This window comes from Acomys minous (assembly GCF_964271855.1).
Source record: "Acomys minous genome assembly, chromosome: 4".
Classification (NCBI taxonomy): Eukaryota; Metazoa; Chordata; class Mammalia; order Rodentia; family Muridae; genus Acomys; species Acomys minous.
The window spans coordinates 109071854-109099490 of record NC_140486.1 but is presented as its reverse complement, the minus strand read 5'-3'; the positions used below and the strand labels follow the sequence as shown (position 1 = coordinate 109099490).

The 27637-nt window shown below is 42.4% G+C and overlaps 1 protein-coding gene across 5 annotated transcripts in view; it reads left to right on the top strand.

Annotated features, from left to right (window-relative positions):
* PID1 (phosphotyrosine interaction domain containing 1) overlaps nucleotides 1-26859 on the top strand; it is a 213800-nt gene extending 186941 nt beyond the window's left edge. For all 5 annotated transcript variants that reach the window (XM_084778386.1, XM_084778383.1, XM_084778382.1 and 2 more), the window contains one exon: nucleotides 24660-26859. In XM_084778386.1, the coding sequence (XP_084634512.1) occupies nucleotides 24660-25136 (477 nt within the window). In that variant the 3' untranslated portion in view covers nucleotides 25137-26859. The remainder of the gene's footprint in view (nucleotides 1-24659) is intronic.
* Nucleotides 26860-27637: the final 778 nt, after the last annotated feature.

Here is a 27637-nt window from a genome sequence, read left to right as displayed (position 1 = left end):
ACATTTTTGGTTTTGGGCTGCATGCACTCATGGAAGATGCAGGTGAGGGATGGATACGAATGTCACAAGTCAAGCATCAGAGACAAGCAGTGAATGTACCTATTTCTGACACACTTTCTTATAATTGGCTGTTCTTCCTCAGTGGCTCTTGACATCCTTTCTGAACTTCCTTCTTGCTAGATACCTGTTCTGGCTCCATTGGCACAGATCATATGGCAGTTGTCATGGTGGGTAGCTTTACAGTTGACAAAGGCATCCAGAGGTTGTCATTGGGGCATGGGAGAGCAATCTAGGCAGCAACTGTCCTTATGATGTGCTCAATGCAGTGGACTTTGGAACCCAGGAGTCACATGACATGGAGAACTGAAGCCTCTAGGCAGGCTCTGGAAGTGACTTTCCTTCAAAAGTCTGGATAGGGAGACTCTTATGTAGAATAAGGATGCCCATGTTAGCAAATGGAATGCCACCATCAATGTCAAGAAGACGCAATGTGACCCAGTACATGAATGGCAGGTGGGAAGTCCTGTATGCCTTCCCAGGTGTGGCCACAGCCTAGAGAGGAGATGGATGCAGGTGGATGTACATTAAAGGAGGCTTCTTTTGCCTTGCTAAGTGAATTCATTTCTTCCATAGGTGGGGAGACCCTTTAAATCTTTCTCACTACTGGCCTCACAGAGGACTGGAAGTGGTCAGGGTGAGGAGTGTTGAAGGAGGCAAGGAGACTACTAGATGAGAGGTGGGAAGGGCCAGCGTTGAGCCTGATGGAGGAATGAAGGCTACAGAGGGGACCAGTGGCCTCCATTCCACACAGGAGCAACCGAGTACAATTTATCCATTTCCTATCCTCCTCTCTTTTTATCATCTACCACCTGACACATCCAGTTAAAATCAATGTAGTTCTTCCTATAAGCTCATCGTGCACCTGTAACAAGTTGAAACCAAGGAAAGAGTTATTTCAAAGTAATCATCGTATTCATTTAACAGGTTGAGTATAATAATCATGTCATACAGCACTAGAGGGAAACCTATAGAGACACTTGAAGGTCTTAATGAACCTAGTATTACTGAATCAACCAAAGCATTCTTGGTATTGTTAGTGATATTCCCACTGTCTTGCTGTGGCAAAACCTCTGGCAGCTGGTGCCATAATGGAGAAGGGTTATAGGCTGGCACTCAGAAAGGATTCATAGGCTTGGCTACTGTGCTCTCTCCCCTAAGTGGAAACTTGTTCTCTTTCAGATATCTGTGCCAGAGAAGAGTCAGGGCGTTCAAGTCCACTGCTAATAACACCATGCTTGGTAAAATGGTGCAGATTAATAAAGCAGGTCTTGCTCCCTCTGACTTCAATGGGGCCACTTAAGCCACTGTTGCCTTATTAATGCTTTAGTCTATTTTCGTATACGTAAAAATGAGAACAGTTTTCATTCTTGGCTATCCGCTGCGCATCCTGCAGATGTAGCTATTCTGACCAACTTCGTTTGAACCCCTCAAGTCCCACCGAATGCTTTCTGTATGTCTTTTGGGAAGTTGTGTTGCAGTCTTCAACTCCTGTACCCTGTCTTTCAAGGCAGGAACTGTTGCTTATTTATTTTTGCAATTCCACCACCTGGAATAGCCTAAGTTAGGAATTTGACAGATAGATGACTTTATAGAGTCTTGGGTTCTACCATGTGCCAGCTCCTGCCACATTGACTTTAAGATTTTATTTCTGTTTAATTGGTTGGTTTATTTTTCAATCGGTTATGTGGCTCACAGCGTTGGTTAGGCGCTTGTTTTCTCTCAACTGCAGTGGCGTGAGAGGCAGGAAGATCATGAACCATGGGGAAAGACTTGAGTTTCAAGTGTAAATAAAATTCATGGTTTCTTAACACATGATATAGCTCAGCTTTGGAGAAGGCAATCGGCATACACGGCAACAAACTACATAGGTAACAGAGGCCACAGCCATCATGTGTCTGTGTGCTGCTGTGCTGGTATGGAGGAAGCCCGGCATGATATGCTCAGGTTTAGATTAAGAGGAAGATGGCAGGTGGAACTGGAGCACGGGGGCTAAGGAAGCATCCTGCAGCCAGCTTGCATTCTCCTGACTCAGTCTCTGATTATTCAGCCACAACATTCTTTTCATTCAAAAGTTGTGTGCACATATGTGTCTGTGTGTGTTTGCATATTTCCTATACATGCATGTGGGATTAAAACATAAGGAGATGTTGTATACTAGAATTAATATTCTGCTGGTGATAGATACTTTCTGAACTCTATACACCCAAGAGGTTCTATTTTTTTACCATATTTTCATACAGAATCTGATTGATCAGGATGAGTAGACAGTGGTGCTGCTCAATGAAGACGATATTTCCTTCCCCATGTAAGAACTGGGCTAGATTCTGACCCTGTTTGCCCTAGAAAGGCAGCTCTAAAAATCCTGGCTTCTTGCTGTTGATGCAAAGAAGCACTCCTGGCAGGGATACAAGTGAGTAAAGTTAGAAGTGAAGTCTGTCAGTCCTGAGCACTTGCCCCTCAGCCAAGGTATCTTTCTCTAAGCACCCAGAGACTGTTCAGCTCATCCATGCAAGCTGTTCCGTGGAAAATCAAACTATCTATCTGGGGCCAATGAATGGTACCTAGTTATCACTCTCTTGAGCCTGGCGGCCTCTGAAGGCTATGCTAGGCTCATTAAGTTTCCTAGTTTTCATAGCCACCATCTGTTTGCTACAAGGAATCACCATGCCCTTCCAGGACTCTAGCACATTTCCCATTAAGCACTTTATAATGTCTTGGTTATACAGGCTCTCCTCGGTATTAGCACACAAGGAAGGTAAATTTTATGGCTCTTTAATTATGTTTTTACTCCAATGCCTTCATTTAGAAGATTCCTGTATGGTCACATGCCAACGCCTTTCAAACTTCCTGTTCACACACACACACACACACACACACACACACACACACACACAAAAGAGAATAGCTATACTTTAAGTCATTTAAAGACATTTATGGTAGCTGGCAATTAAGATGCAACTCCTCATATCCAATCAACTTCCCATTCTGGTACCTTCATAACATAAGAACTTTGTAGAAAATTGGAGAATTTAAATAAAAAAGATAATATTGATAGCTGCTCATGTTTTAGTGAAATGGAAAGAGCATTCAACTCTTGTTTTAGACAGAGTTCCTTGAAAGCTTTTTTTTTTTTTTTTTTACATAGAGCCCAGGATAGTCTCTGATGCTGTAGATTACCTGAAAGATTCATGACCTCAGCTTCTCCATAATTCAATTTGTCATTCTTTCCTCTTTTTCTCTTCTGCTGTGACTTACTATCTACTCCCCCAGTCAAGTGTCAAGTGTCAAGTGTCCTAGAGGACATCTGACCTAGTCTTGTCGTTCCCCCCATGTGACATGTACATCTGGTTGGTGAGGGGTCAGGGTTGACTTCTTGTCTCAGTCCATCATCGTCCTCAGTTCTTCTCCTATTCCCCCCACACACACCTTTTCTTTGCCATTTCCCTTTGTATCTTACAGAATATACTCAAGAAAATGGGCAAGTCTATCTCTGAGGTAGTTTTTATTTTTATGGTTGGTTGTTGCTATCATTGTTTATCTGTTGTTTGAATATCTGTTGTTTGTGTTAAAGGATATCAACATAGTTTCAAATTACATTTGTAAAATTTATATTGAGACTGCGGAGAAAAACATATCAATATTGTTATTGTAACATGTAATTTCATAACTGTTTTCCTTTTGCGGTGGTAGCGTGTTTTCCCCCTTTGATTGTGTTACTTTTCATGAATTTCTAAGGCTTTTGGTTTGTAAGCTGTGGTTGGTCATGGGTTTTTGTTTTTGTTTTGTTTTGTTTGTTTGTTTTGTAGACATACTCCTGGCCAACAAATGGTTCTTGGGGGCACAATATAATAATCAGTGGCAGGAAAACTAGACTCCAGTTCTGTCTTCAAGTGGCTCACTTTATTCTTCAGCTTTATCTGCCCTTGGGAGTAACTTACTGGATGCAGTTAAGGCATCAAGTGTCCCTGAAATTTCCAGGACAGAAAAGACCAACAAAAGCAAGAAGTCCGCAAAGAGCCATAGCACTAAAATCAAGAGAAGCCCCAAGGGAGTCACTTGTGAAGTGTCTGCCATATGGGCATCTTCACAGTACAACCAGCTTGATCTTTGGAATGTCCACTGAGTGGGAGTGAATCCCCTTCTCTGCTGTTGGCACTTAACTTAGGTAATGAGACCTTAGGGTGCCTCTGCTGGAAAACAAATAGCTGTTGCAAGCTTCCCCAAACACCAATGGAGAACTGCTGCCTCGACCTCATCTCTCCTTGGGAGAATGTGGCATTTTCCATTAAAGAAACAACTTAAGAAAACTGTTCAGCAAATAGATTATGCTTTTTTTTTTAAATGTTCCAAGTTTACTTCTAACAACAGTTTATTACATAGCATTATATATTTATACAATGTATACAATATATTATTATATATTTATCCTTCTGAGGGGATGCCATGCAAAGCAATCCTGGGAGCTAGTTCTCTGACAATCAGCTCCTCCTGGACAGCAACAGCTCTTTGCAAGCCATGGAGGTTGTATGTATTCTGGTCACTTCTCTACCAAGGGACCCACAGCGATCCACCTCAGCATAGTAGACCTTGCTAATTGTACCTTAACTCAGAGAAAGAAAGAACTTGCATCGCTAATCATCCTCTAATTCTTTTGTAAACACATAGTTCAGCAAGAAATCTTTGTTCCTGTGGCCCTATTGCATATCAATCTTAAATTTCCTCTGCTCCCCTCTGGCGTTTAGTGATTTGGGGTGGGGGGTGGAAAATTCAGTGCATTTCTCTGTACTGTCATAATTTAAGGCATTCTCTTCTGTGTGTGATCTCAAATATCTTTTCAACATCTCTCTGGAAAATTGAAACAACCTAGAGAGAATAGGGAAGGGGGAAAAAGGAGGAGAAGTGTTCTACCAATGGGTAGAAGCTACAGTATTATTTTTCCTAGGTTCTAACTCCCTAGTGATATTTCTAATACAGTCTTTTGGTGTTTTACTTGCAAGATCGGCCTTTTTCTACATAATTGTGGCCACCACGGTTCCAGGCACTTTCTCCCTGTGATTGAATGCTGCTTTCTTTGTGCACCTATAATTCAATGAAGCCAAAAAACAAAGGCTCGTTCGCAGGGGGAAGGAGGGCTGGACAGAGGCAAGGATGAAAAATGAATACTTTTATTAACTTTTGCATTGTGCTGGGTTGAAGGGGTTTTGTCTGCTTCTGGTGTTGCCACAGTGGCATTCAGCATACCTCAAGGTCAGCAAAAATGAATAATTCCTGTGTGTTATGATAAAGTTGTGTATATTGCTTTTTACTTGGGAAAAAATGTAGGAAAATGCTGCTAGAAAAAAGTTGGTAATTCCATCTTGAAATAACTAACTTTGTCTCCTTGAGCCACACAAAGACCAGGTAAGGTAATTCTCCACCTCTTTTCCTTACCTTTGGGAATGAAGGATTAAAAAAAAAACAAACAGATCTCTAATATTAGAGTATATCAGACCATTAAGGATATTGAAGTAAAATCATTTTAATCATACTCTCAGAACAATTTTTCAAACTGGAAATTGATTTTAGGAAGAAATGTGTGAACTCCTCAATTACCAGATCGCTTGCTGGCTGTATTGGGAAGGGGCAAAAGGAGGCACATGAGGCAAAAAGATTAATTTGGTTCTGGGCTGTAATCACAGAGGAATTGCTTTTCATTTTTTTTTTTAAAGGAGACTCATTTGGGCTATGTTATACTGAGTCTTTATTGATGTGCTTGCTAGACTTTGCATTTCATAATGACAGACCACTTAGTCATAGAGATTGCTCTTCTTTGAAGAGAGATATGTTCAGATGACAGGTAGTGCACCCAGCGAGAAGCAGAACAGACCTGCAACCTATGGCCATGAGATAGCTCTATAACAAACCACCCCAGCTCACTAGCTTGCTGCGTAGCGATATTATGCATGTAAATGGTAAGGTGTTTGGAGATTATCTGGCAGCACGGGTTAGTTAGTCTTCTAAGAGTCAGGCCTTCAAGGCTGTCTCACAGCACTCCTATGGTGAAACTGGTCTAGCTTAGGATGGTTTGGATAAGATTGCTGATTAGCCACACAGAGCATCCATGAAAAGACAAAGCGGGGGGAGCCAGGCTTGGTGGCACACACCTTTAATCCCAGCACTCGGGAGGCAGAGGCAGGCGGATCACTGTGAGCTCGAGGTCAGCCTGGTCTACAAAGCGAATCCAGGACAGCCAGGGCTCTATAGAGAGACCCTGTTTCAACCCCTTCCCCAACACAAAGAAAAGACAAAGTGGGCCACTCAGCAAGACTGTTCACAGCTCTTTTTTTTTTTACTTTATTAATTTATTCTTGTTACATCTCAATGGTTATCCCATCCCTTGTATCCTCCCATTCTTCCCTCCCTCCCATTTTCCCCTTATTCCCCTCCCCTATGACTGTTCCTGAGGAGGATTACCTCCCCCTGTATATGTTCATAGGGTATCAAGTCTCTTCTTGGTAACCTGCTGTCCTTCCTCTGAGTGCCACCAGGTCTCCCCCTCCAGGGGACATGGTCAAAGGTGAGGCACCAGAGTATGTGAGAAAGTACTCTCTACTGTGGAGAGTGTTCTGCTGTTGATGGATTAAGTTTTAGCTGGAATTCTAGCTTTTCTGTGTTTGCCGTCTAGCTCTACCCAACCAGCAGTGATGACTTAGTAACAGGGGCACAGTCACAGAGCCTTGCTTCTGCCATGAGCAACAGACACCTGACTTACAAGGTGAGGCCCTAGTTGAATGCCAAACATGGAAATGTTTGCCTACTTTTAAAACAACAAGGCTGTGTAGCTGAGCAAGTTCAAAGTCAAGTGTCTGTGGTTATACTCTCAGGCTGCTTAGAAAAGAATCAGCTGCACGTTTATACATTTTCTCAGTTAAGGGCAGTATCCCCAGTTTATCAAATGATGCGTCTTATCTATACAATCTGTATATACATATAGATAGTTTAAGGGACAGCTTTATCAGATTTTCTTTTGTTTGGAGGAGGGCTGGGCCCTGTGCATCAAATCACATGCTCTACCACCGAGCTCAACCCTCAGTTTGTTCACTCTGCCTGTACTTTTCTTTTCTTTTGGCTTTCACAACCATTGAAGGAAAATATATGACATACAAGTTGCATTTTGCTTTATAGTTGGCTAAAAGCAGCGTTATTATTTGCAAAGTAAGGAGTTAACTTCTGTTGGCTAGGAAGATGCTCCCCAGCCTGCCCCTCACTCCATTTGGAGATAGCCTGAAAAACTGACTTGACCCCCCTCCCCCCGTCTTCCCCCTCCCCCTGCCCCACCCCCAAAGCTTCCAGGATCCCAGGATCTCTTTTGTACTATAGTAAAGGAGATGGAATGGTTTTCTCATGAGGGCAGAGAAATTGACCCATTTTGTTCATGCTGTCCCCAGTATGCAGCAGCAGCCTGGTATGGTTTTGGGGCTGGATAAATGTTTGTTCTCGGATGGGCAAAGGCTTGTTTTGCTCTCTCTGCCCTTCTGGTATATTTATGTTTTCTGAATTCACAGATTTTGAGACTCTCATTTTGTAGAATTCCACGTCAATCCCCCCCCCCCAATAGATATAAAAAATGCAGGCAAGAAACTTAGCTACCTGAGAAAGACCCATTCAAGAAACAACAAAAAAACTTAATATAATTTCAGCCAATTTTGTATGTGTATTACAAATTTATATATGTATTTTCTTTCCTTGCAGATGTTTTAATTGACAGAAATGTGCCTTCGATCCATAAATGGTTCTATTATGTTCAGGTTTACAAATATTCTGTTGGGTTCCTGTAGAACCAGCTTCTATTGCTTGAAGCCATTGCTGACTAAAGCACCATTTTAAATAATTTACTCTTTTCACGGCAGTTATGTTTGGAACATAGGAAAGAATAAAATTCATTAAAACAAAGCTATGTTTCAGCACTACAGCAATTTATTGAACGCTATTGTTACTTATAAAGAAAACTTTCCAGTGGTTTCAAACTAGCCTTTGGGTTGCTTTCACTATGCCGAGCCCACTACCGTCCACACTTGCAGGGAGCCAACTGCTGGGATTTAATTGAACATCTTTTCCCTTCACATCACCTTGAAGCCAAGTAGCCTCTGGGTGATTTCCAGACCAGGTTTATCTCCCTGCCTAAAATGAGCACTACCTCCAGGTAAAATTAGATGATGAATTACCAAGTATGTTTAATTCATGTATGAGTGCTTCGGGGGGAGAAAATGGACCAACATATGTGCATCTGCTTTCAAAGAAACAGTGCTTTATCTATCTCCATTTGTTGAGGAAAAATTCTCTTCAAGCTAAGACCTGCCTGACAGGAATTAGATGAGAGGGTCCTCGGTAGCAGAAGACACGGTCAATGAGCTCCCTGGAGGAGCAGGAGCTGTTCTGACATCTTATTGCTGGCAAATTGGTTTAAGTGGGAATCTTCAAATTAGAATACTTAATTGGAGAGTTTTCTTCTATATCTATTACTATAAAGATATCTCTAAAAAAAATTTTTGCATTAATTCTGGAGATATCTACGTATGATTTGTCCCTGACCCACAAGAAGGTGATTTTGGACATGCTTCTGAAAAGTTGTAACTTTGAGTCCACACATAATGTGGCAATGTTATTACATGCATGGACAGTTTTTACTCCTCTTGCTGAGGGATTGGGCATGATGATGCTGTTTAATCAGTAAACTTTGGAGGAAGGATAAGGAGAACTTCCCAATGTCTCTGCCTGGGAGGGCACAGAGAGATAAAAAATCCGTGGGGCTCTGAGCCATGTTGCCATGTCCTCCAGCTGAGCCTGGGTGGTGAAGTATGGTCCAACCATGAGCATCAGGCAGCGAGGACTTTTCTGAAGGAAGATGCTTGGTCAAAGCGTGGTCAAAGCCTGACTTTAGCCAGTGAGTAAAGAAATTGGGGTCATGTTGCAAGAAGAACATATTGCTTGTTAAATGAGCTATATGGGGGTGAGGGGAGCGCTGAAGAGATGGCTCAGAGGTTAAGAGCACTGTCTGCTCTTCCAAAGGTCCTGAGTTCAATTCCAGCAAGTACATGGTGGCTCACAGATCTGGTGCCTTCTTCTGACATGTAGGTGTACATGCAGGCAGAACACTGTATATGTAATAAATAAATCTTTTTGAAAAATGAGCTATATGGTAGGAAGAAAGAGCTGAGGCTCTTGAAGAATCCATACTGGCCTGTAAAGCTGGACAAAACTGATTTGTGACAGAAGAGAGATAAGGAAAATGTGATATATATATGTATGTATGTCCATATACACACATACACAATGTGCATACTCACGTGCATTCAATGGGACATTTTTTTCATTAACAGACTCATGTTTGCAGAAAATGGGTACAACTGGAGAACCTTGTTAACTAAAATAATTTAGTCTAAGAATGATGAGTGCCATGTTTGCTTTTATTTGTAGTGCCTAAATTTCATACAGACGTGTAAAATTGTATATGCATGTATATGACATGAGCCCATGTGAAAAAGGATTTAGTGGCACCTGTCTGTTGTCTCAGTACTGGGGAGGAAGAGATGAGGGATCCCTGGTTTTCTGGCTGGGTTTCTGGCCAGCCAACCTAGCCTAGTGAGCAACTACAGATGCAGAGAGATATGGTAGAGCAAGGAAGAACAACTGAGGAAGACATTTGACATCAACCACTGAGGTCCACACATATGCCCACATATGTGTGTAGGCATACATGCATGCGCACATACATACACTCCAGGATTCAGATGATAAGAAGGAGTCAGGAGCCTCAGTGCCCAAAAGCTATTGGTATCAGCTCCCCTTATACTCTGCATTTTTATCACCTTTAATACACTAAAATTTGTTCTGCTAACTTTCTATTCCTTTCGTTTTCATCAAAATTTATGGAGAACTCGCTTCCTAATGCAGAAGGAAGAAGAAAAGCAAACAGTTTGACACTGAAGTCTCACAGAGCCCACTGATCTTGAGATGGGACATTCTGTGCCAAGACCCCAAATGGCAACACTCTTTTGTCTCTGTGGTGCCCTGGGAAGGTATTCTGTGTACATATGCCACCATACATACACATATGTACACATTATGCACAGCTACAGTGCTTATGTAGAAAGTTTCATTGAATGATTCCAAATATACCACCATTTGGCAGCTAAAAAAAAAAAAAAAAAAAAAAGCTAATATTGACAAGGACCCATGATGCAGTTCAACAGAGCCCAAGAACTTTTCCAGATACAGTCTGTTTACATTAGTAATAAGGGGCTTGCAGTGACAGCAACCTTGAGCCTTCTGTGTGTATCACTGGACCAGGACCCACTAGAACTCCCATAGAGAGCCTATCCACCCGATTTTGACAACCAGAGGATTCTGCAGGGCTTTCTTGTGCCATGGCCCTCTGTTGGTATCGTGACGTGGGAGGGAGATGTGCCTTCTAATGGGGGAACTCATGGACAGGGATGATGTGCGTTTCTTTTCTGCCTGGAGTCTCACAGCCTCTTCTGATATTGCTTCAGGGACCACACTTCTGCAGAGCCATAACAAAGGATAACCTGAACTCATTAGGGCATGTTTCCATAGTTCCTTTCTGCAATTAATATGTATAGGATTTTGACAGTATAGAGTTAATTATAAATATGAGGTACATGCAAATGTGAATGTATATATCTAAATATATATAAGTATATGCATATAAATTGATACATACACTTTCCCCAGGGGAATAATGAATTAGAGTAGTTCTTGGAGTACTTAGCGCTTTTGGGGGAGCATGGTTTAGTACCATGACTCTGTGGGGGGATAGCAAATGTTTTATGTGTTCTGGGTATATGGCTTTGTATGATTTTTTTTTCCTTCTGAATTAAAAATAGCACAAAGATAGTGAAAGGCTTTCATGATCTGAGTGCAGTGGCATGCTGATCTGTTAAACTTATAAAAGAAATTACAGTGGGTCTCCCCGCGCAATTGTAAATTCCCGGTTACCTGGCCCCCTAACTAACTCAGCCACCAGGCTGTCGGAATCCAGCTGGGGGAGTCATCTTCCATCGTGGGTTTCTGCTCCTGGCTAGTATTGCCTTGCCATCCAAATAAGTTCAGGCTTTTGGCCAGGACTGCCATTACAATCGGTTTTATTTATCCTCGTTCTGGACACTGTGGGCAATCTAGGGAGACATAAAACAAAATGAAAGTCAAACATTGGAAAGACCATATAAACAGTCTTTGTGGAAACAAAAGAGTCTGAGAAATTGAATGGGTCATCTACAATGGAAGCAATGTAGATCGCCAAAAAAAAAAAAAAAAAAAAAAAGCACTGAAAGCCACGCCGTCTTATTGGCAACTAAAACCATAACAAGGTAATAGGTTTTATTTGTCGAGCTAGTGCAGGTGGTAGCGATGACGGCTGCTGCCCTTGCTGAAAAGTGCCTGGAAAGACTCTCATATGTAGTTATGGATAGGACATGGATTAGATATCCCTGAAGGGCAATTAGATATACATATCAGAATCTGAAACGTTTTCATGTTCATTGCTGCAGCCACATTGCTCCTAGGAATTTGCCACAGGCAGTGTGTTGCTTTGCATTGCTAAACACTTTGGGAATCTAATGAAATTAATGAATCCTCTCTTGGAAAAAATTCCAGCATGTGATACAACCATATCTGCAGTTAATTTCTCACATTGTATAGTGATTGACCAACTCCAGCCAAATGGCGGTTCCTCATAGTGCATGCGTTACTTTTCATTGTTGCTAGCACCCCAAATACTATTATTTTGACAACTGAAAGAGATCCATAAGGCCAAAAATATGGGTGACTCCATTTTTAATAGATTCCATAAGTAAAATTGTGTCTTAATATATTGTATTGCATTATATTTTTTATATATTTGCTTCAAGAAAGTTGAGGCAGGCAGCAGAAGTAGCCCAGCCTGGTGGGGAACTCTCTCTCTATAGAGGATGACCTTGAACTCCTAGTCTCCCTACCTCTGCCTCCTGAAAAGACTGGAGGTCTTTTAAGCTCAGCATGTATAACCTCACACTAGTATAGTTCAATCCATATAGATCAATAGAAAAAGGAAGTGCGATTGTCAGGGTCCTCTCCCCAGTTGGGACTAGTCTCACCAGTGCCTTTAACCTAGAGATTCTCCTGTTCTCTATTTCTTTACACTTTTAACGTTTAAGCAATGCCCTTGTGGTAATTGCCTTCTTGTTTTTGTGACAGAATACTCGATAGAACTCCTCAGTGGAAGACAGATGTAGGTTTTTTCACTGTTTCTGGCCTTCACATCTATCAGGAAGGGCATCGTGTTGGGGAGGTGGGGGCAGTTTGATTTATGGCACCAGAAGCATTTCCTGATGGCCCTTCACTAGGTGGCAGACAGGGAGTGGAGACAGTTAGGCATGAGCTTGGGGGTGTGGTCCAGAGGTCTATCCCACAGGCTCCAAAACTGTGTCATAACCCCAGGAACTAACACTCAAAGCACAAGCCTTTGCAGGACATTGTGGATTCAAGGCATAGCACACTCACCTCCCCCGTTTGAGTTTGTCCTGCTTTTCCCTGATAAACTCTGGGTGACTGACAGGCAGGTAGCACGTCTTGGCAGCATCTGTTACTGTATCATTTGGTTGGAGTCAAATTGCCCCCTGTAAATGTATCTCTCCATTAGTAATTACTAAGTATCTCTTGGGGAAGCACCTTGTGCCTTTGTGAGACATCTTCTCATCAAATACCCATCCCTAGTTTTAATATCTATTGGTTTTTCTCAACTGAAAGGTATACTACAATGATGGCTGCCAAGTTTTTGGCTTTGCATTTAAGCTACACCTTTATTACCTTTATTAGCATCATGAGATGTTCACTTTTCTTTGCATTTTTCATTCATTCATGGAACTAAGAATGGACTCTGATTTTTATTCTGTGTAATTGCCACCATCATCATCAACATCAGTAGCCAGATGGCTCCTGTTGGGTCAACGGGAGTACCTTCATACTGGCGCTGTCCTTCAGATGCTTTATTGTCATTCTATTTTCCTACTTTCTGGCACAACACAGAGTTGTGGAATGGTCGCAGATTTCTAACTGTCAGGCCTGAGGCCAGTTTTCTCTAGGTAGGGCTTGCTACCATGGGCATGCCACTGTTCACAGGGCCTCAGACACAGCTCAGAAACACGTGTACATGTATGTATGCACCTACATGCACAAATTCCACCTGTGTGAAGATACCGGTATCCACTTGCCTACATGCACTGAAAGCTATGGAGCTGATTTTAAAAAATCCCCCAGGGATGTTACAGGGCTCTGTACAGCCTTTTGCCTTTCCACACTGGCTTCCAATAGCGAGAAACCTAGTTCTTATTTGCCATTTTTAACTTGCAGCCCCAGCAAGCATGGAGTCAGTTCAGGATGACACACCTGCACCACTTTGAGAAGCCGCAAAAGGAAGACACTGCTCCACACTGCCTTGTAGTTTTTCTTGCTCAAAGGCGGAGCATCAGGGTTCCCGGGTGGAACATCATTTGGGTGTTTTGTCTGCCTCGCCCTCTATGCATGTTTCCACTCTGGTTCATGTTTCCAGTGAATCTCCCCCAGGTTTGTTTTTATTCCACTTTGAACTCTCTCTCCCCATTCCTGATGCCCGTATGAATCTCAATTTCCATGATTCTAGAAGCCACAACTGTGTGGAATGATGTTCTAAAAGCTGTCATTTTCCCCAACTGTGTGCCCTGTTCTCACATCACTGTGAGATTTAAATCCCATTACCAGCTACCCACTGTTGGAAAACAGCCCCTGTTCTTTCTGAGTTTCCTTTTTCCCAGCTGAGCAAATTCATGAAAAATATGTGCCTTTACTTCATCTTCTTGCTTATACACTCGCTAGGCATGATGACGCACGCCTTTAATCCCAGCACTTGTGAGGCAGAGGGAGGCTGATCGTCGTGAGTTCGAGGCCAGCCTAGTCTACAAAGAGAGTCCAGGACAGCCAGGGCTACACAAAGAAACCCTGTCTTGGGGGGAAAAAGGAGTAACTTTTTGGTTTGTTATGATTCATATTACAATATAGCCCATAAATTGTTCCCTATAAAATAAATCTTTCTTTTTGTGCTATACTATAGTACATAGAATATATTTTTGTATTAGTATCTTCGATGACTATCCTGTAATTTATCGAACTGCATTGTTTTGTATGAGCATGTAGGTTTTTGTGTGTTTTATAATCACAAGGGATGATGTAATGGATACATCTCTGATGGTGCATTTTCACATTGGTGAGCCTTCTTTGGCAAACCCCTCGGTGTGGCATTACCAAAGCAGAAGGAAGAAGGGAATTGCACATTAGCAACCTCATTCTAAGGTGTCACACCGGTTAGCAACCTGATCACTCACAACTGACAGTGACTGTTGCGTTCTATTCTTGCCATCCAGAAAGAGGGCACGGAGGAGTACAAGGGAGGGCTTGGAGGGGGAGAAAGGAAAGGGAAAATGATGTGATTATATCCCCCCAAAAAACAATTATTTAAAAGATTAAAATGAGGAAGGTGATAAAAATTGGAAGACCAAGCCAAGCATGGTAGTGCACACCTATAATCCCAGCACTCGGGAGGCAGAGGCAGGCGGATCACTGTGAGTTCGAGGCTAGCCTGGTCTACAAAGTAAGTCCAGGACAAACAAGGCTATAGAAAGAGGCCCTGTCCTGAAAAAAAAACAAAACACAAAAAGCAAAATAAAAAATTGGTATACCGAACCAAGGGTGCTTTTTACAATATTTCTGCTCCGTCTTCGGGGGTTTTCTGTGAGACTTAAGTATGAGGGTGGCATTGTAGATGTTCCAGTTGGGGTTGGGCACCCCACAGTTCCTTATTCTCTGCATTTTGACCAAGTGTGGATCTCTTGGTCTCTATCTGTTGCCAAAAGAAGCTTCCTTGAGAAGGGACGGGAGCTATACTGATCAGCGGGTATAAAGATAAGCATTTAGAAATTACGCTGACTAGGAAAATGGCAGCAGTAGGTTCTCCTTTCAGGAGCAGACCTTGCTTGGAAAAAAGGGAAGAGAAGATCAAGTTAAAACAAAACTTCAGTGACAATTTATGTCAAGGGTTTCATTTGAATTGCCTTCGCTGCTGTGGAGTACGTTAGTGCACTCACGTAGTCATGATCGTTTATCCTCGGCATCCTCTTCTTTTTTATCCTATCTCCATAGGACGCCTATTTGGAGCTACAGCTCCTATATCCAATTGCTTTGGGCGTTTATCACTTCTTACACAATGTTGCACTACTGCTGTTAGTTTTCTCAAACATTTATTCAAGCCTTTTGTGGTCTACTTCTGATGAGCTGTGTGCCAAGGCAAATGAACTGAAAAATTCTCCAAAGACTGAGACATTTTTTTTTTCACCTACCTGCTTGTCCCCTGAAAATCATTCTTCGGTGTGTGTGTGTGTGGGGGGGGGTGATTCTCAAGCAGTGTGCTTGATATTGATTTATCATTAAGAGAATATTCTCATGTGACCATCCAGAGCCCTACAGCTTCTGAACTTCCGTCCCACTTTCAGTATTACACCACTGATGAGAAAGCAAGGGTGAAATAGCAGACTTGTCATGAAATAAATTGTTCCGGTGCCACTGGGTGGCTCAGCTCTGGGTCTCGCCACCCAGAGGTCAGCTCTCTAGACAGGACCTGATGAAGGAATGTGGCTGTCAGTGTGGTCTCATTTCTATTAAGTGCCTTTGTCTTCAGGGGCATACACGAGTGGCTTTTAGATAAATCGTTTCCGTCTTTGGCAGTGACAGTGACAATATTTCCAAGCTTCACATATCCAGGATCCAAATGACAGGACAAATTGCACATTGGAATTGCTTCGTCAGTACAAGATAGGATATAAAAATCTCATCTCTCTGCTTTAATAGAACAAGTTAATATAATATGGAGAAAAGAAGCAAATTTGTCACTTGAACATGTAACTGTGAGACACATGCTGAGGTTAACAGCAGAAGTTTTATACACATGTGTTACACACCCACACACAAACACTGTTCTATTTTTAACTTTAATGAAGCCATAAACACACACATACACACACACACACACACACACACACACACACACACACACACACACACTGAAGTTAAAAATAGAGCTTAACTGTGTCTGGATATTAAGTCTTCTTTAATTTACTACCCTCCCAGTCTACACTTAACAATTTACGAAGACAACATATTTCTCAGTAAATTTTCCCCCGAAGCCTCAACATATAAATGAAACTTATGATTTGATAAATTAACTATAGGCATGCCACAGGAAAGATGCTTTCAACAAACAGCACTTTATAAAGCCTTTTTTAGAAAATTAAAACTAGTCCATCAATCACTCCCTTTCACTATTTTTCTGAGTTGCTCTGGGATCCAGGAAGACTAAATGGCGACTTGTCATCACGTTGGAGGGTGCTAAAGCAGATAAGACATTCCAGAGGAGCATTCTGGAAGCCTCCTGGGTGCCCGCTGCAGGCTGACCTCCTGTCTGAAGATGGCTAATCCATGAGGGGGACAGATGAATGCGGCAGGTGGTGGCAAAGGTTCTGAATTTCACTGTCCAAACTGAAGTCTTGGTTCTCATTTAGCGTGGACAAACGGTTTTATCGCTCATAGTCCCCTAGCCTATGGAAACAGCATGATAATATACCTTACACCTAGGATAGCAACAAAGGGTCATGATCTGTATAAACATTTCACCAAGAGCCTTGGAGAAAGGAAACCCTGGGTCACTTTCCTCATCTGTGGCCCAGTGGCAGTTGCTGCTTTTGAATCTTGGGATTCAGCAATTACTACCTTTCTGTCTCTACTCACCCTTCTTTAGACTCTCCCATGCTTATTGTTTTGTAAACAAAACTTCCATGGTTTTCATATAAACATCATTACCTTTTCATGCCGCCTTTACAGATTAAAGCACATTGTGTTTGCAGTTTGGGCTGTAAATGAATGGCGTTAGCCCTCCAATCCTCACAGTGTCCGGTGGAGTTTTGCTCCTCTTTGAGCAGTAAGAAGAGAGACGATTCAAGCTGAGGTCGTAAATAAATAGTGCCTGTGTTTTCTCAGTCCCAGATCTCTGAAGTATGCCGGTGGAAATCAGTGTGAAAGCAAACTGTGGCGTTTGACCCAGGGTTGGCTGTGACTTTTGTTTTCTCATCTTCTGTCTTGTAACCCAAAGGCTATGAGGCTATCCAGCTATGTTTTTTTTTCCACCTTCTCTTTCTACCATGCTATTTTATGTCAGCCAGAGAAAGGCAGTCTCCTCCAGAGCAGGAAAGAAGACCAGGAGCTTTCATATCCCAAGAGAAGTTTCTAGAGAGCTGTGGTTCATGATGCCTGCCCCCACCTCCTTTTTCTTTGAGAACTCCAGAAGTGCACCAGGCTGACGCCCATCTTATAAAGCTGAGCTCATGTAGTTCAGAAGGCTGAAAGCCCCTTGGTTGCCAGGGTGTGTGGGCTCTAACACAATCATCCATCTATTTTATATCCTTGCCATCGGCCCAGGTCACTACTATTCTCATCTTGTGCCATCTAGAGAGATGTGGGACAAGTTATAATCAGAATGAGAGATGACCAGCCTCCACGAAGGAGAAATGGTGCTGGCTGAAATGAGGACGGACCTCAGGACCACGGCTTCTTTAGACACAGCTGAGCAGGAATGCCTATTCACGAATGGTGTGCTGGTGGGCTGGTGGGCTGGTTCGACAGCTCATGCCTGGGAGAAGGAGGTTCCAAGGACAAAGAATCTGTGGAATTGATGCTGTCAGCACTGCAGACACTCTGTGGTCCCTCACGTGCAGCCTGTTTAAGGTCATGTGTTGCAAATGTCCTCAGATGATCTCTTCAGTTGGGGTTGTATAAAGCTCACTGAAACTCAGTACAGATACCCGTTTGGGGTGTGAGGTTATGCCAGTAAATACCATGTGAGGACAAGTTTTCCTTTCTCTGTTATTTGTTTATTGCTCTTAGAATGACTGGTTTACATGTATACACGTGGTTTCTTTTCTTTCTTTCTTTCTTTCTTTCTTTCTTTTCTTTCTTTCTTTCTTTTTTTTTTCTCTCTCTGTGCCTGTCTCTCTGACCACAGAAAAGATGGTGGTGTTTACAGATTGAGGCTAGCTCTTACTCCTTCTGAAGCTTCCCTTGTCATCTTAGAAGTCTCTTTACATATCCCCCCTGGAAGGAAGGTAGGTAGGTAAATAAATTAATTAACAACAGTAACAACAACAAAACAACAACAACAACAACAACAACAAAAGCAGTCTGTGTCCCAGCTTGGGCAGATTTAGTGACTAGTTTTGAAACTTGGATTTTTTTTTTATATAACTATGTGGCCCCAGAAGATTGTATCTCTTATGGACAGGTCTTCAAAGGAACACATTGATCCAGGAAACATTCACCTCCCTCATGCATCACCTCTCTCTCATCCTGTGTATCTGACACTGTTTCCCAGCCCTGTTAGTGGTAGGACATACCGCAGCAGCACACACTAAGCCTTGGGTTCTTAGTGCCCTAAGTGCCGGGTAGCAGAGAGAATGGCCAGCCTCCAATGGAGAGTATTTAGCACATAGAAGGTATCGAGCGCATGGAGAGCTCTTCCTCTGTAGATTTAGAGCAAGGCCCCGTGACATTGCTGATGTAGATGTATACACATGCAGCGCCCTGTGCTTCCCTCTGGCCAACACCTAGCTGCTTCTTGACCCAGTATGAATTTGGGCCACTTTGAGAAAATGAATTTAGTTTTTAGTTCTTTCAATTTACAGATTATAGCTGGGCATCCTCACAGAGTTAAGGAGAATTGTTTTATACATGTCTACATTGTGCAACCTTAAGATATTTATAAATATTCCTGATACTTAACATTTATTACTTTTTAATGATGAGACTGCTCAAAGATCCTGTCTTTTAGCCATTTTGGCTTATCAGATACAATACTGTTGACTGCAATCACCCCCCTATGTGGCAGTGTAGTGGGCTGTTTGATTTGTTCTAGCTGACTGCCACCGTGGAGATGTAAACCACAGTCTGCCACCCCTGCAACCCTCTGCTGGTGATCTGTCTGCTCTCTGTTTCTGTAAGCTCGGCCTTTTTAGAGTCCACATTCTTACCATTCGTGAGAGTTGCGAAATAAGAATAACATCTTCATTTTAAAATGTCTTGGCACATATGAATCTGGAGAGGAGCTCCTTTACAAAAAGTGCCAGACAATTGAATCTCGTTAATCGTTTGGAAAGCCTAACTTCTTCTAAGATGCCTCTGACCAAAACAGAGATAACTGAAACACGAGGGGCAACCCCCAGCAAGTGGGGATGTCTCTCATCCAACAGCAAAATGGTCAACAGAAATTCACTCTTCTATGCTCAGTTCCTCACAGACACCCCAAAAGTACAAAGCATGTTCCTAGCACAGCTCTCTGAATGGTTTTGGGTATAGCTCCTGTCGAGAACTAAGTTCTGAACTTCAGACAGCGTTAGTAATCACAACATCCCACCTGGACGCAGGTGTCATGGCACGTCTTCAACCCCAGCTCTCAGGCTGTAAAGTCAGGTACATGTCTGTAAATTCAAGGCTAGCCTGGTCTACCTAGCAAGTTTCTCACCCTCTGGAGCTACATAGTGAAACCCTGTTTTGTTTTGTTTTGTTTTTTAATCCAATCCTTGCCCACAGAGTTGTCAATGAATCTGATGTATGTGATGCTTTGTTAGCATACAGCAGCCTCACTAACCTACCTCTACGTTGCTTAGCAACCTCTGACACCATCACTTGTGGCTGCCAGGTATGTACCAGATATAAAAAGGATCAACCTATCTCTGTATCTCTGTCTGTCCGTCTGTCTGTCTGTCTAGCTGTCTATCTGTCTGTCTCTCTCTGTCCCTCTCTCTTTCTCCGTGGGGTTCCCCCCACCCTCTTTCTTTCTCACCTCCCTTATACCATAAATCTCTCCATATCAGATCTGTTACATCTCTCTATGTTTTTTAACTGATAACACTTTTACCACCATATGTGATACGAACATCCTTTATAACTTTTGCTTCTCCTGGGGTTTGATTTTGCTGTGGACATGTGTACGTGATAACTCCAGACCTTGGGCACAGGCTATTTAGTGGCTTTTTTCTGTTGTTGGTGAAAGTAGACACTAGTTTAACCTCAGGAGATTTTATCTATGTATTATGTTTTATCTCAGAGCTTTAAAATTCCCTTTATAAATATCTAGACATTATTAAGTAGCTTTTATTATTGTCTCATCAAAGCCTTTGAGTTTCAAATCTCTCCTCCATTCCTCCCCAAACACATTTCCAAAATAAAAAAATTTAAAAAAACTTTACCTTATGGATAATAAACATTTAAGAGAATTATGTTTTTTTCTTGGCTGACTGTCAGAATTTTACTACTAAGAAATTGCTTTTGATTTAGATGAGTCAACTACAGCTTTTTAAAAATTTTTTAAATTTTATTTTATTAATTTATTCATATTATATCTCAATGGTTATTCCCCTCCCTTGTATCCTCCCATTCCTCCCTCCCTCCCATTTTCCCCTTACTCCCCTCCCCTATGACTGTGACTGAGGGGGACTTCCTCATCCTGCATGTGCTCACAGGGTATCAAGTCTCTTCTTGGTAGCCTACTATCCTTCCTCTGAGTGCCACCAGGTCTCCCCATCTAGGGGACATGGTCAAATATGGGGCACCAGAGTACATGTGAAAGTCATATCCCACTCTCCACTCAACTGTGGAGAATGTCCTGTCCATTGGCTAGATCAACTACAGCTTTTAATGAAGGTTTAGAAAAAGTAACTTTTAATTATTTTCCAGTTGAATTCTTTGTATAACTTTTAGAAGTGTGTGTGTCTGTGTGTGTGTGTGTGTGTGTGTGTGTGTGTGTGTGTGTAAGGAGAGAAAGCTGAAAGTAGATTAAAAAAAATTCTCCTTCTTCCAGACTACCTTTCTCCCTTTCTCTCAAATATAAACTTGATTGTTTCTAGTTTCAGTAAATAAAATGAATGTATTTTTGTATTTTTTCTTGGTTGTTTCCTCTGTGTGTGTGTGTGTGTGTGTGTTAAAATACATGCAACATAAAAAACAATTATCTTAAGCCAGTTTTGAGCACACACTTCAGTGTTATTGATGTAGGCATGATGTTCTAGCACCGTCACCTCCTCTGAGTAGCATAACTCTTCCAGGCTTGTTAAAACAAAAAACAAAAAAACACAACTCTATCTCTCAAGCACGAGCAGCCCACTACTGTGCCTCTGGCCTCCATCTCCTGTCCTCTAGTTTCTGTCTCTGTGATTTTCACTGTTTTAATATAAAATAAATTATAGTCTTTATCTTTTTTATTTTGTTTTTTGTTTTTTCAAGACAGGGTGGGTTTGTCTATGTATCTTTGGCTGCCTTGGACTTACTTTGAAGACCAGGCTGGCCTCAAACTCAGAGATCCGCCTGCCTCTGCCTTCCTGAATGCTGAGATTAAAGGTGTGCACCACCCCGCTCTGCCAACCTTTTATCTATTTTGTGACAGGCTTATTTTATTGAACACTAGTATTCTCAGAGTTTATCCCCGTGTTATCATATATAAGAATTCCCTCCCCTTGGCACTAAATAATATCTTATATTCGCTTCTTTGATGCTGGGTAAGTGGGTTCTTTCCACATTTTAACTGTTAGGTATAGTGAGTCCTTTGATCTTGAGCATACAGTAATCTTATTAAGGCCCTGCAATTTGCTTTTGTGAGAAGAGCGAATAAGTCATATGGATCAAAGTCTGTTTTAACTTTTTGATGAACTTGCATTGTGTTCGTCTAGGTCGAATACATCCGTGATTAAAGGCCAGTTCTTGGGTTGGTCCTGCTGGGTCCTGGCAGTACTTGGGAGAAGGAGGAATTAGTAAGGACATGAGATGCTCTCATGTGAGCCCCTTTATAGTTCTCTTGAGAAGGCTATAAAAGCTTCAAGCTTGTCTTTTCTCTCTGCACCTAACTTCCTCCTTCTGTATGATATCCTGATAAGACGTGCCGATCAGTTCCCCTTACCAGAGGCCAGCCAATGCTCCCAGGCCCCACCCCCAAACTCCAGTTTGGGGCTTTAAACTCCCAAACTTTGGGCTAGGCCAACCTCCTTTATAAGTAAGTAGACTGGGCCAAACGTCCTTGTTTCATTTCTGCTGTAATAAAATGCTCTGATCCAAAGCAGCTTAGGGTGGGAAGGGTTTATTTGGCTGACGCTTCCAGGTCACAAGTGCACGTCATTGAAGGTCATCAAGGCAGGAGCTCAAGGCACAGCTCAAAGCAGGAGCCAGGGAGGAACGCTGCTTGCTGGCTCATTTGCAGGCTTAGGCTTAGCTATCCATCATCTACAGACTTGGGACCCCATGCCCAGGGAAAGACTCTGCCTACAATGCACTGGGCCATTCTATATCAATTACCAATCATGATAACCAAGCCACCTCCCCCAAAATGAGATTCCCTGTGGGCTAATCTAATCCCAGCCATCTGTCACTTGAGATTTCCCTCTCTGGCAGCTCTAGGCTGTGTCAAGTTGACACAAGTATTTACTTTCTAATGAAGAACTGGCCAAGACATTATTTTCTATACTGTTTTAAATCTTCCACTGTGGCATCAGGACTCCACTTTCCCGTCTTGCTAACGCCTGTAATTGTCTATTGTTTTGGAAGCAGTCATGGTGATGTGTTTGAAGTATTAGTAGTTCTGACAATATTTCTCAAATAATTAGTGTCCGAGTTAGGTTTCAACTGCTGTAGTAGACCGTGACGATAGGAAACTTGAGGGCCAAAGGATTTATTTGGCTTATATACCCTAGGCCACAGTCCACTGAAGGAAACTAATGTGGGAACTCAGGGCAGGAACCTGGAGGCAAAAACTGAAGCAGAGGCCATAGAGGAGCGCTGCTTACTACTAGCTTGTTCTCCTGTCTTGCTCAGTTTGCTTTCTCATGCCCTCCCAGACCATTTGTCCAGGAGTGGGACTGCCCACATTGGACTGGGACCTTTCATATGAATTATCAGTCGAGAAAAATGCCCCGCAACCTTACCTATAAGTCAATGCAATTGGGGCGTTTTCTCAAACGAGGTTCCCTCTTAGAAGACTCTAGCTTCTGTGAAGTTGGCAAAAAAAAAAAAAAAACCAGCATAGTTAGCAATGTTGGACATCTTTTCACATGCTAGTGGCCATGTGTCCATCTTCTGCAGACAAAAGTCTGAAAGAACGATGCCTTAGTGTCTTGAGGGCTGATTGAGAATGTACACTGCCAGGCTGAAACACTCTTGTTTCAGAGAGAATCAGTGCACAAAAGGTTGCATTAGAACCCCACTTATGTTTTCTAACGTTTTCGTATGCAGTCCCTGTGGTCCCGCTAGTCACAACCAGTGATTTGTAGCCACTGGGATTAAATTTCAGGAGTCAGTTCTACTCTTTTTCCACAGATTTTTGTTCTAGAATCCCCTTCCTTACATTCATGCTGTCAGATCTCTGTGTCTAAATTTAAACTGAATTCTGTGCAATTTTGCATCATTTGTTAATTGACCCTTTAGGTTTCACAGTTTTTTTTTTTTAATGTCTACATTGAGGCGACAACAATTCTTCCCATTCTGAGGAGAAAAAAACCCAATAATATATACTTCTTGGCAAATTATGAACAAGGATGCAAGGTGGTCAGAAGACAACTAGTGGAAGTCAGCTCTCTCCTTCCACCCTGTGGGTTCAAGGGATCAAATTAGGGTCTTTGGCCTTGGTAGCAAATGCATTTACCAGCCGACTCCTTTTGCCTCCCACAAGCCTTTGTTTGTTTGTTTGTTTGTTTTTTAAACAGTATTTGAATTCTTTGGAATTATTTTTTCCTATTTTTAATAGTGCCTGTCTAGCTATTTGAAAACCTCACATACTAGTCTTATCTAATCTCTCAGCTGCAGGGACACAACCATCATTTCAAAAACCGTTTAGGTGTAAAAGTAGCAAGGCATCATTGTATTTTTTTAAAACTTTTCAGTGGAAGGGAAAATCATGCTTCAGGGCATAATTTAGATAGAACCCTTTGTGCGTCTTTGGTATTTGCTGGAAGCAAGCAGCATAAAGGAAATCAAAGGGGGAAGGATTTGGGAAGAGGATCCAGCTTAGAGATAAGCTTAATAAAGGCTTTGTTTTGCAGATGCACAGCCTCATGATTTCCGCTGCCCTTGAGTGCTTGAGTTTCCTATTGACTGAAAGTAAACTTCTAGTGACCCATGATTTCAAAGAAATGCCAAATTAAATGAAAGATCATCAGTAGCTACTTTTAATTTATAAGGGGGTTTGGAAGAGGAAAGAGGTCCTTAAGGTATTAGATTAAAAAATAAAATAAAATCCGACTCCATTAAAGAGTTTCCATGCATTTGCCCTGGAGACACTTGCAAGAAAGGAAAGGAAGCAATTCTGCTTCAGGGGTCAAGGCGCATGTACGTGCGCCTACTGGTGGGCCCTGTCACTTTGGTGGGCATCAACTCTCTCTACCTATCAGAATGAGCTCAGTGCCTGGTGCTAACCTCTCTCTTTACTTCCTGTCTCCCATCTGCAGGTCACCTATCTGGGCAAAGTCTCTACCACAGGCATGCAGTTCTTGTCCGGCTGCACTGAGAAGCCAGTCATTGAGCTCTGGAAGAAACACACACTGGCCCGTGAAGACGTTTTCCCAGCCAACGCCCTCCTAGAGATCCGTCCATTCCAAGTATGGCTTCACCACCTTGACCACAAGGGCGAGGCGACGGTGCACATGGATACCTTCCAGGTGGCTCGCATCGCCTACTGCACAGCTGACCACAACGTGAGCCCTAACATCTTCGCCTGGGTGTACAGAGAGATTAACGATGACCTGTCTTACCAGATGGACTGCCACGCCGTGCAATGCGAGAGCAAGCTGGAGGCCAAGAAGCTGGCGCACGCCATGATGGAGGCCTTCAAGAAGACTTTCCACAGTATGAAGAGTGACGGGCGGATCCACAGGAGCAGCTCATCTGAGGAGGCTTCCCAGGAATTGGAATCTGACGATGGCTGAAGGAACTTAAGATGTTTCAGAGAAGGCAGCATTTGGGCAATGAGTTTCAGAAGATAGATGTGTCTGCAATGATTCAAATTTGGTATGAAAAGACTGCCAGCTTATGGCTGACCATGCTTTTTAAATTCAGAAGAGCAATTCTAAATCTAAAGAAATGTATCATTTAATTATGTGACATTGAAATCTGCTGCTGCTGTGACCATGAGGAGAGTGGGAGTGTGGATGGGGAGGAATGTTCCAGACTCTCGTCTCATTTTCCCCCCTCTCCTATTCCAACACTTCCTGGTGGGAGATCTCCACGCCTATTTTCACCACTCTCAGGCAAATACTCTGTGGCTGTAGTTTGATGGACGGTTCCAATCTGCCTTATGAAACCCAACAGGAATGTTAGAGGCATCTCTGTGACCCCCCCTAGGTGTGTGTGGGTGGTGTGGGGAGGCGATGCTGGTGTAGGAAGCTACAGGATGGAAGGGACATGTCCAGGTGACTGATTGGTTGCTCCTCTCTCTTGGCATGTTTGCAGACACTCTCCTTGGTACGTGAATCAGCACAGCTTGAATTGAGCTTTACAACTAACAGCACGCTAGATGGCAGTTAATTCGCAGTTAAAGTCGATGCTTTTATTTACACAAGTGTATCAAGTAGGACCCTCCTATTGTAGTCACTTCAGCTATGTTCTTAGAATCCTTGCAACTAATGACTGCTCCCTGCCTCTTGGCCCCTCCCCCATGTTTTCTCCTTCCAGCCCTCCCCCCCCCCAAAAGGGATGGAGGCACCACACACTGCAGGACTCCAAAAGGGAAGAAAACAACAAATTAGTTAAATAAACAGCAAACCAATCAGGGGTCTCAGATATCAGAAACCCTGGAAAAGAAGGGAATAAGTGGCCAAAGTCTATAGTGGCCGCCCTTTATTAAGCCCTGATTTGTAGTAACTTACTTGGTAAATGGTCCTGTTAGATGACTCTTTCATGGGAAATTTGAACTCTGGCATGACATTGCCTGGGAAGTCTTGCCACATCATTTGACCTTGGACTCAAGTAGGGAATGAGAGAAGCCAAGTCAGTTTGCCTACAAGTCCCATGTCTATCTGGAAACCTAATGGGAAATGGGATCTTGATGTCAGTGACCTCTTAGAGTCAGAAATGACCCCCTTGACTATGTGTTCTGAAGAGAAAGTCTCACTGGTAACTCAAGATATCTCAACTTCAAGATCTCATATGGAGTCATGGAAAGTATTTGTTAAAATATACACATTCAAGGTGAACAGACACATTAAGAGGACAAAGAATTTACTCTTTCAAGTAATATTGCTCCTCTGAAAGGTAGTTTTATTTCTGGTGAAGTCAGGGGCAGTTGGGTACCTTAGAAGCCTTAAGTGAGAGCTACTATAATCCAGACAGCAAAGGTGTTTTCGGTCTGTGTACCCATGTGTCCATGTATATGTTAGTGTGTATGTGTGTGTATGTCTCATATGTGGGTCCAGTTTCAAGGCATGTACAATAAGCATGGAGTCGTATTGGTGAGGACTCACCTCCTGAAGATATGCTTGTTGCTTTATGACATATGTAAACTATTCTTTAGATAATTGCATTCACTCTTTAATAAAAATATGTTTGTGTTAATAAAGCTAGGGTGTTTCATACTTTATATGAATCCCCCCCCCCTTTTTAAGAAATGGAAATTGGACATGTAAAATAAATCAAACTTGGTAAACAGGGCAACTTTATCTTTTATTTTTTTAATTGATCACATTTAGGGCATTCCTTATGTTTAGAGATCTTTTTCAATTTGTTTTTCATAGCTGGGTGCCCCTTAACTGAGACAATAGTGTTACTAGTTGTGTTGACCTTCTTGCTTAATGTGATGGCTTTATTTCAGATAAGAACATTTCCAAACACTTTGCAAATAATTTCTGTTAACACCCACCCCCTCCCCCTCCCCATGCATCTTTGAAGAACTCATCCTAAACTCCAGAAAGGTAAGCCTAAAATGATTCCTTTGGAAAATGGATAAAAACGTCTCTCCTGAGCCTTGATCTCTCAAAATGGTCACAGTAATAAAGCAGAGAAGCTGGCTGTGGAGAAACTTTCTTCATGGGATCAGTAACAACCAGAAAGGCGTTGAAGGGAAATCATGGGTGCCTGCTGCATAGATGCACTCAAGTGTGGATTCCTACCAGACCCTGATTGAAATGGCTCTTCTCTAGAGTTGACGTTCTTCCAATTTCAGTTTCAGGCTCTTGTCCTTGAATTTAAAAGGAACAAAAGAGAGGAAGGAGGAGGAGCTAGGGGAGAAAGGAAACAGGAAGTAAAGAGGGATGTAAGAAAGAAAAGGAAAGGGAAGAAAAGGAAACAATGCAGCCAGCACATCTCAAAACGAGTCATCTCCCCCTCTCAGTGATCGTCCGCCAGAATCCCTGTGCATAAAAGGTTAATTATTACAAAATGTTTTGCTAGTAAGATGGGCCGTGCAACTGGCCTGGATAATATCGGCATGAGA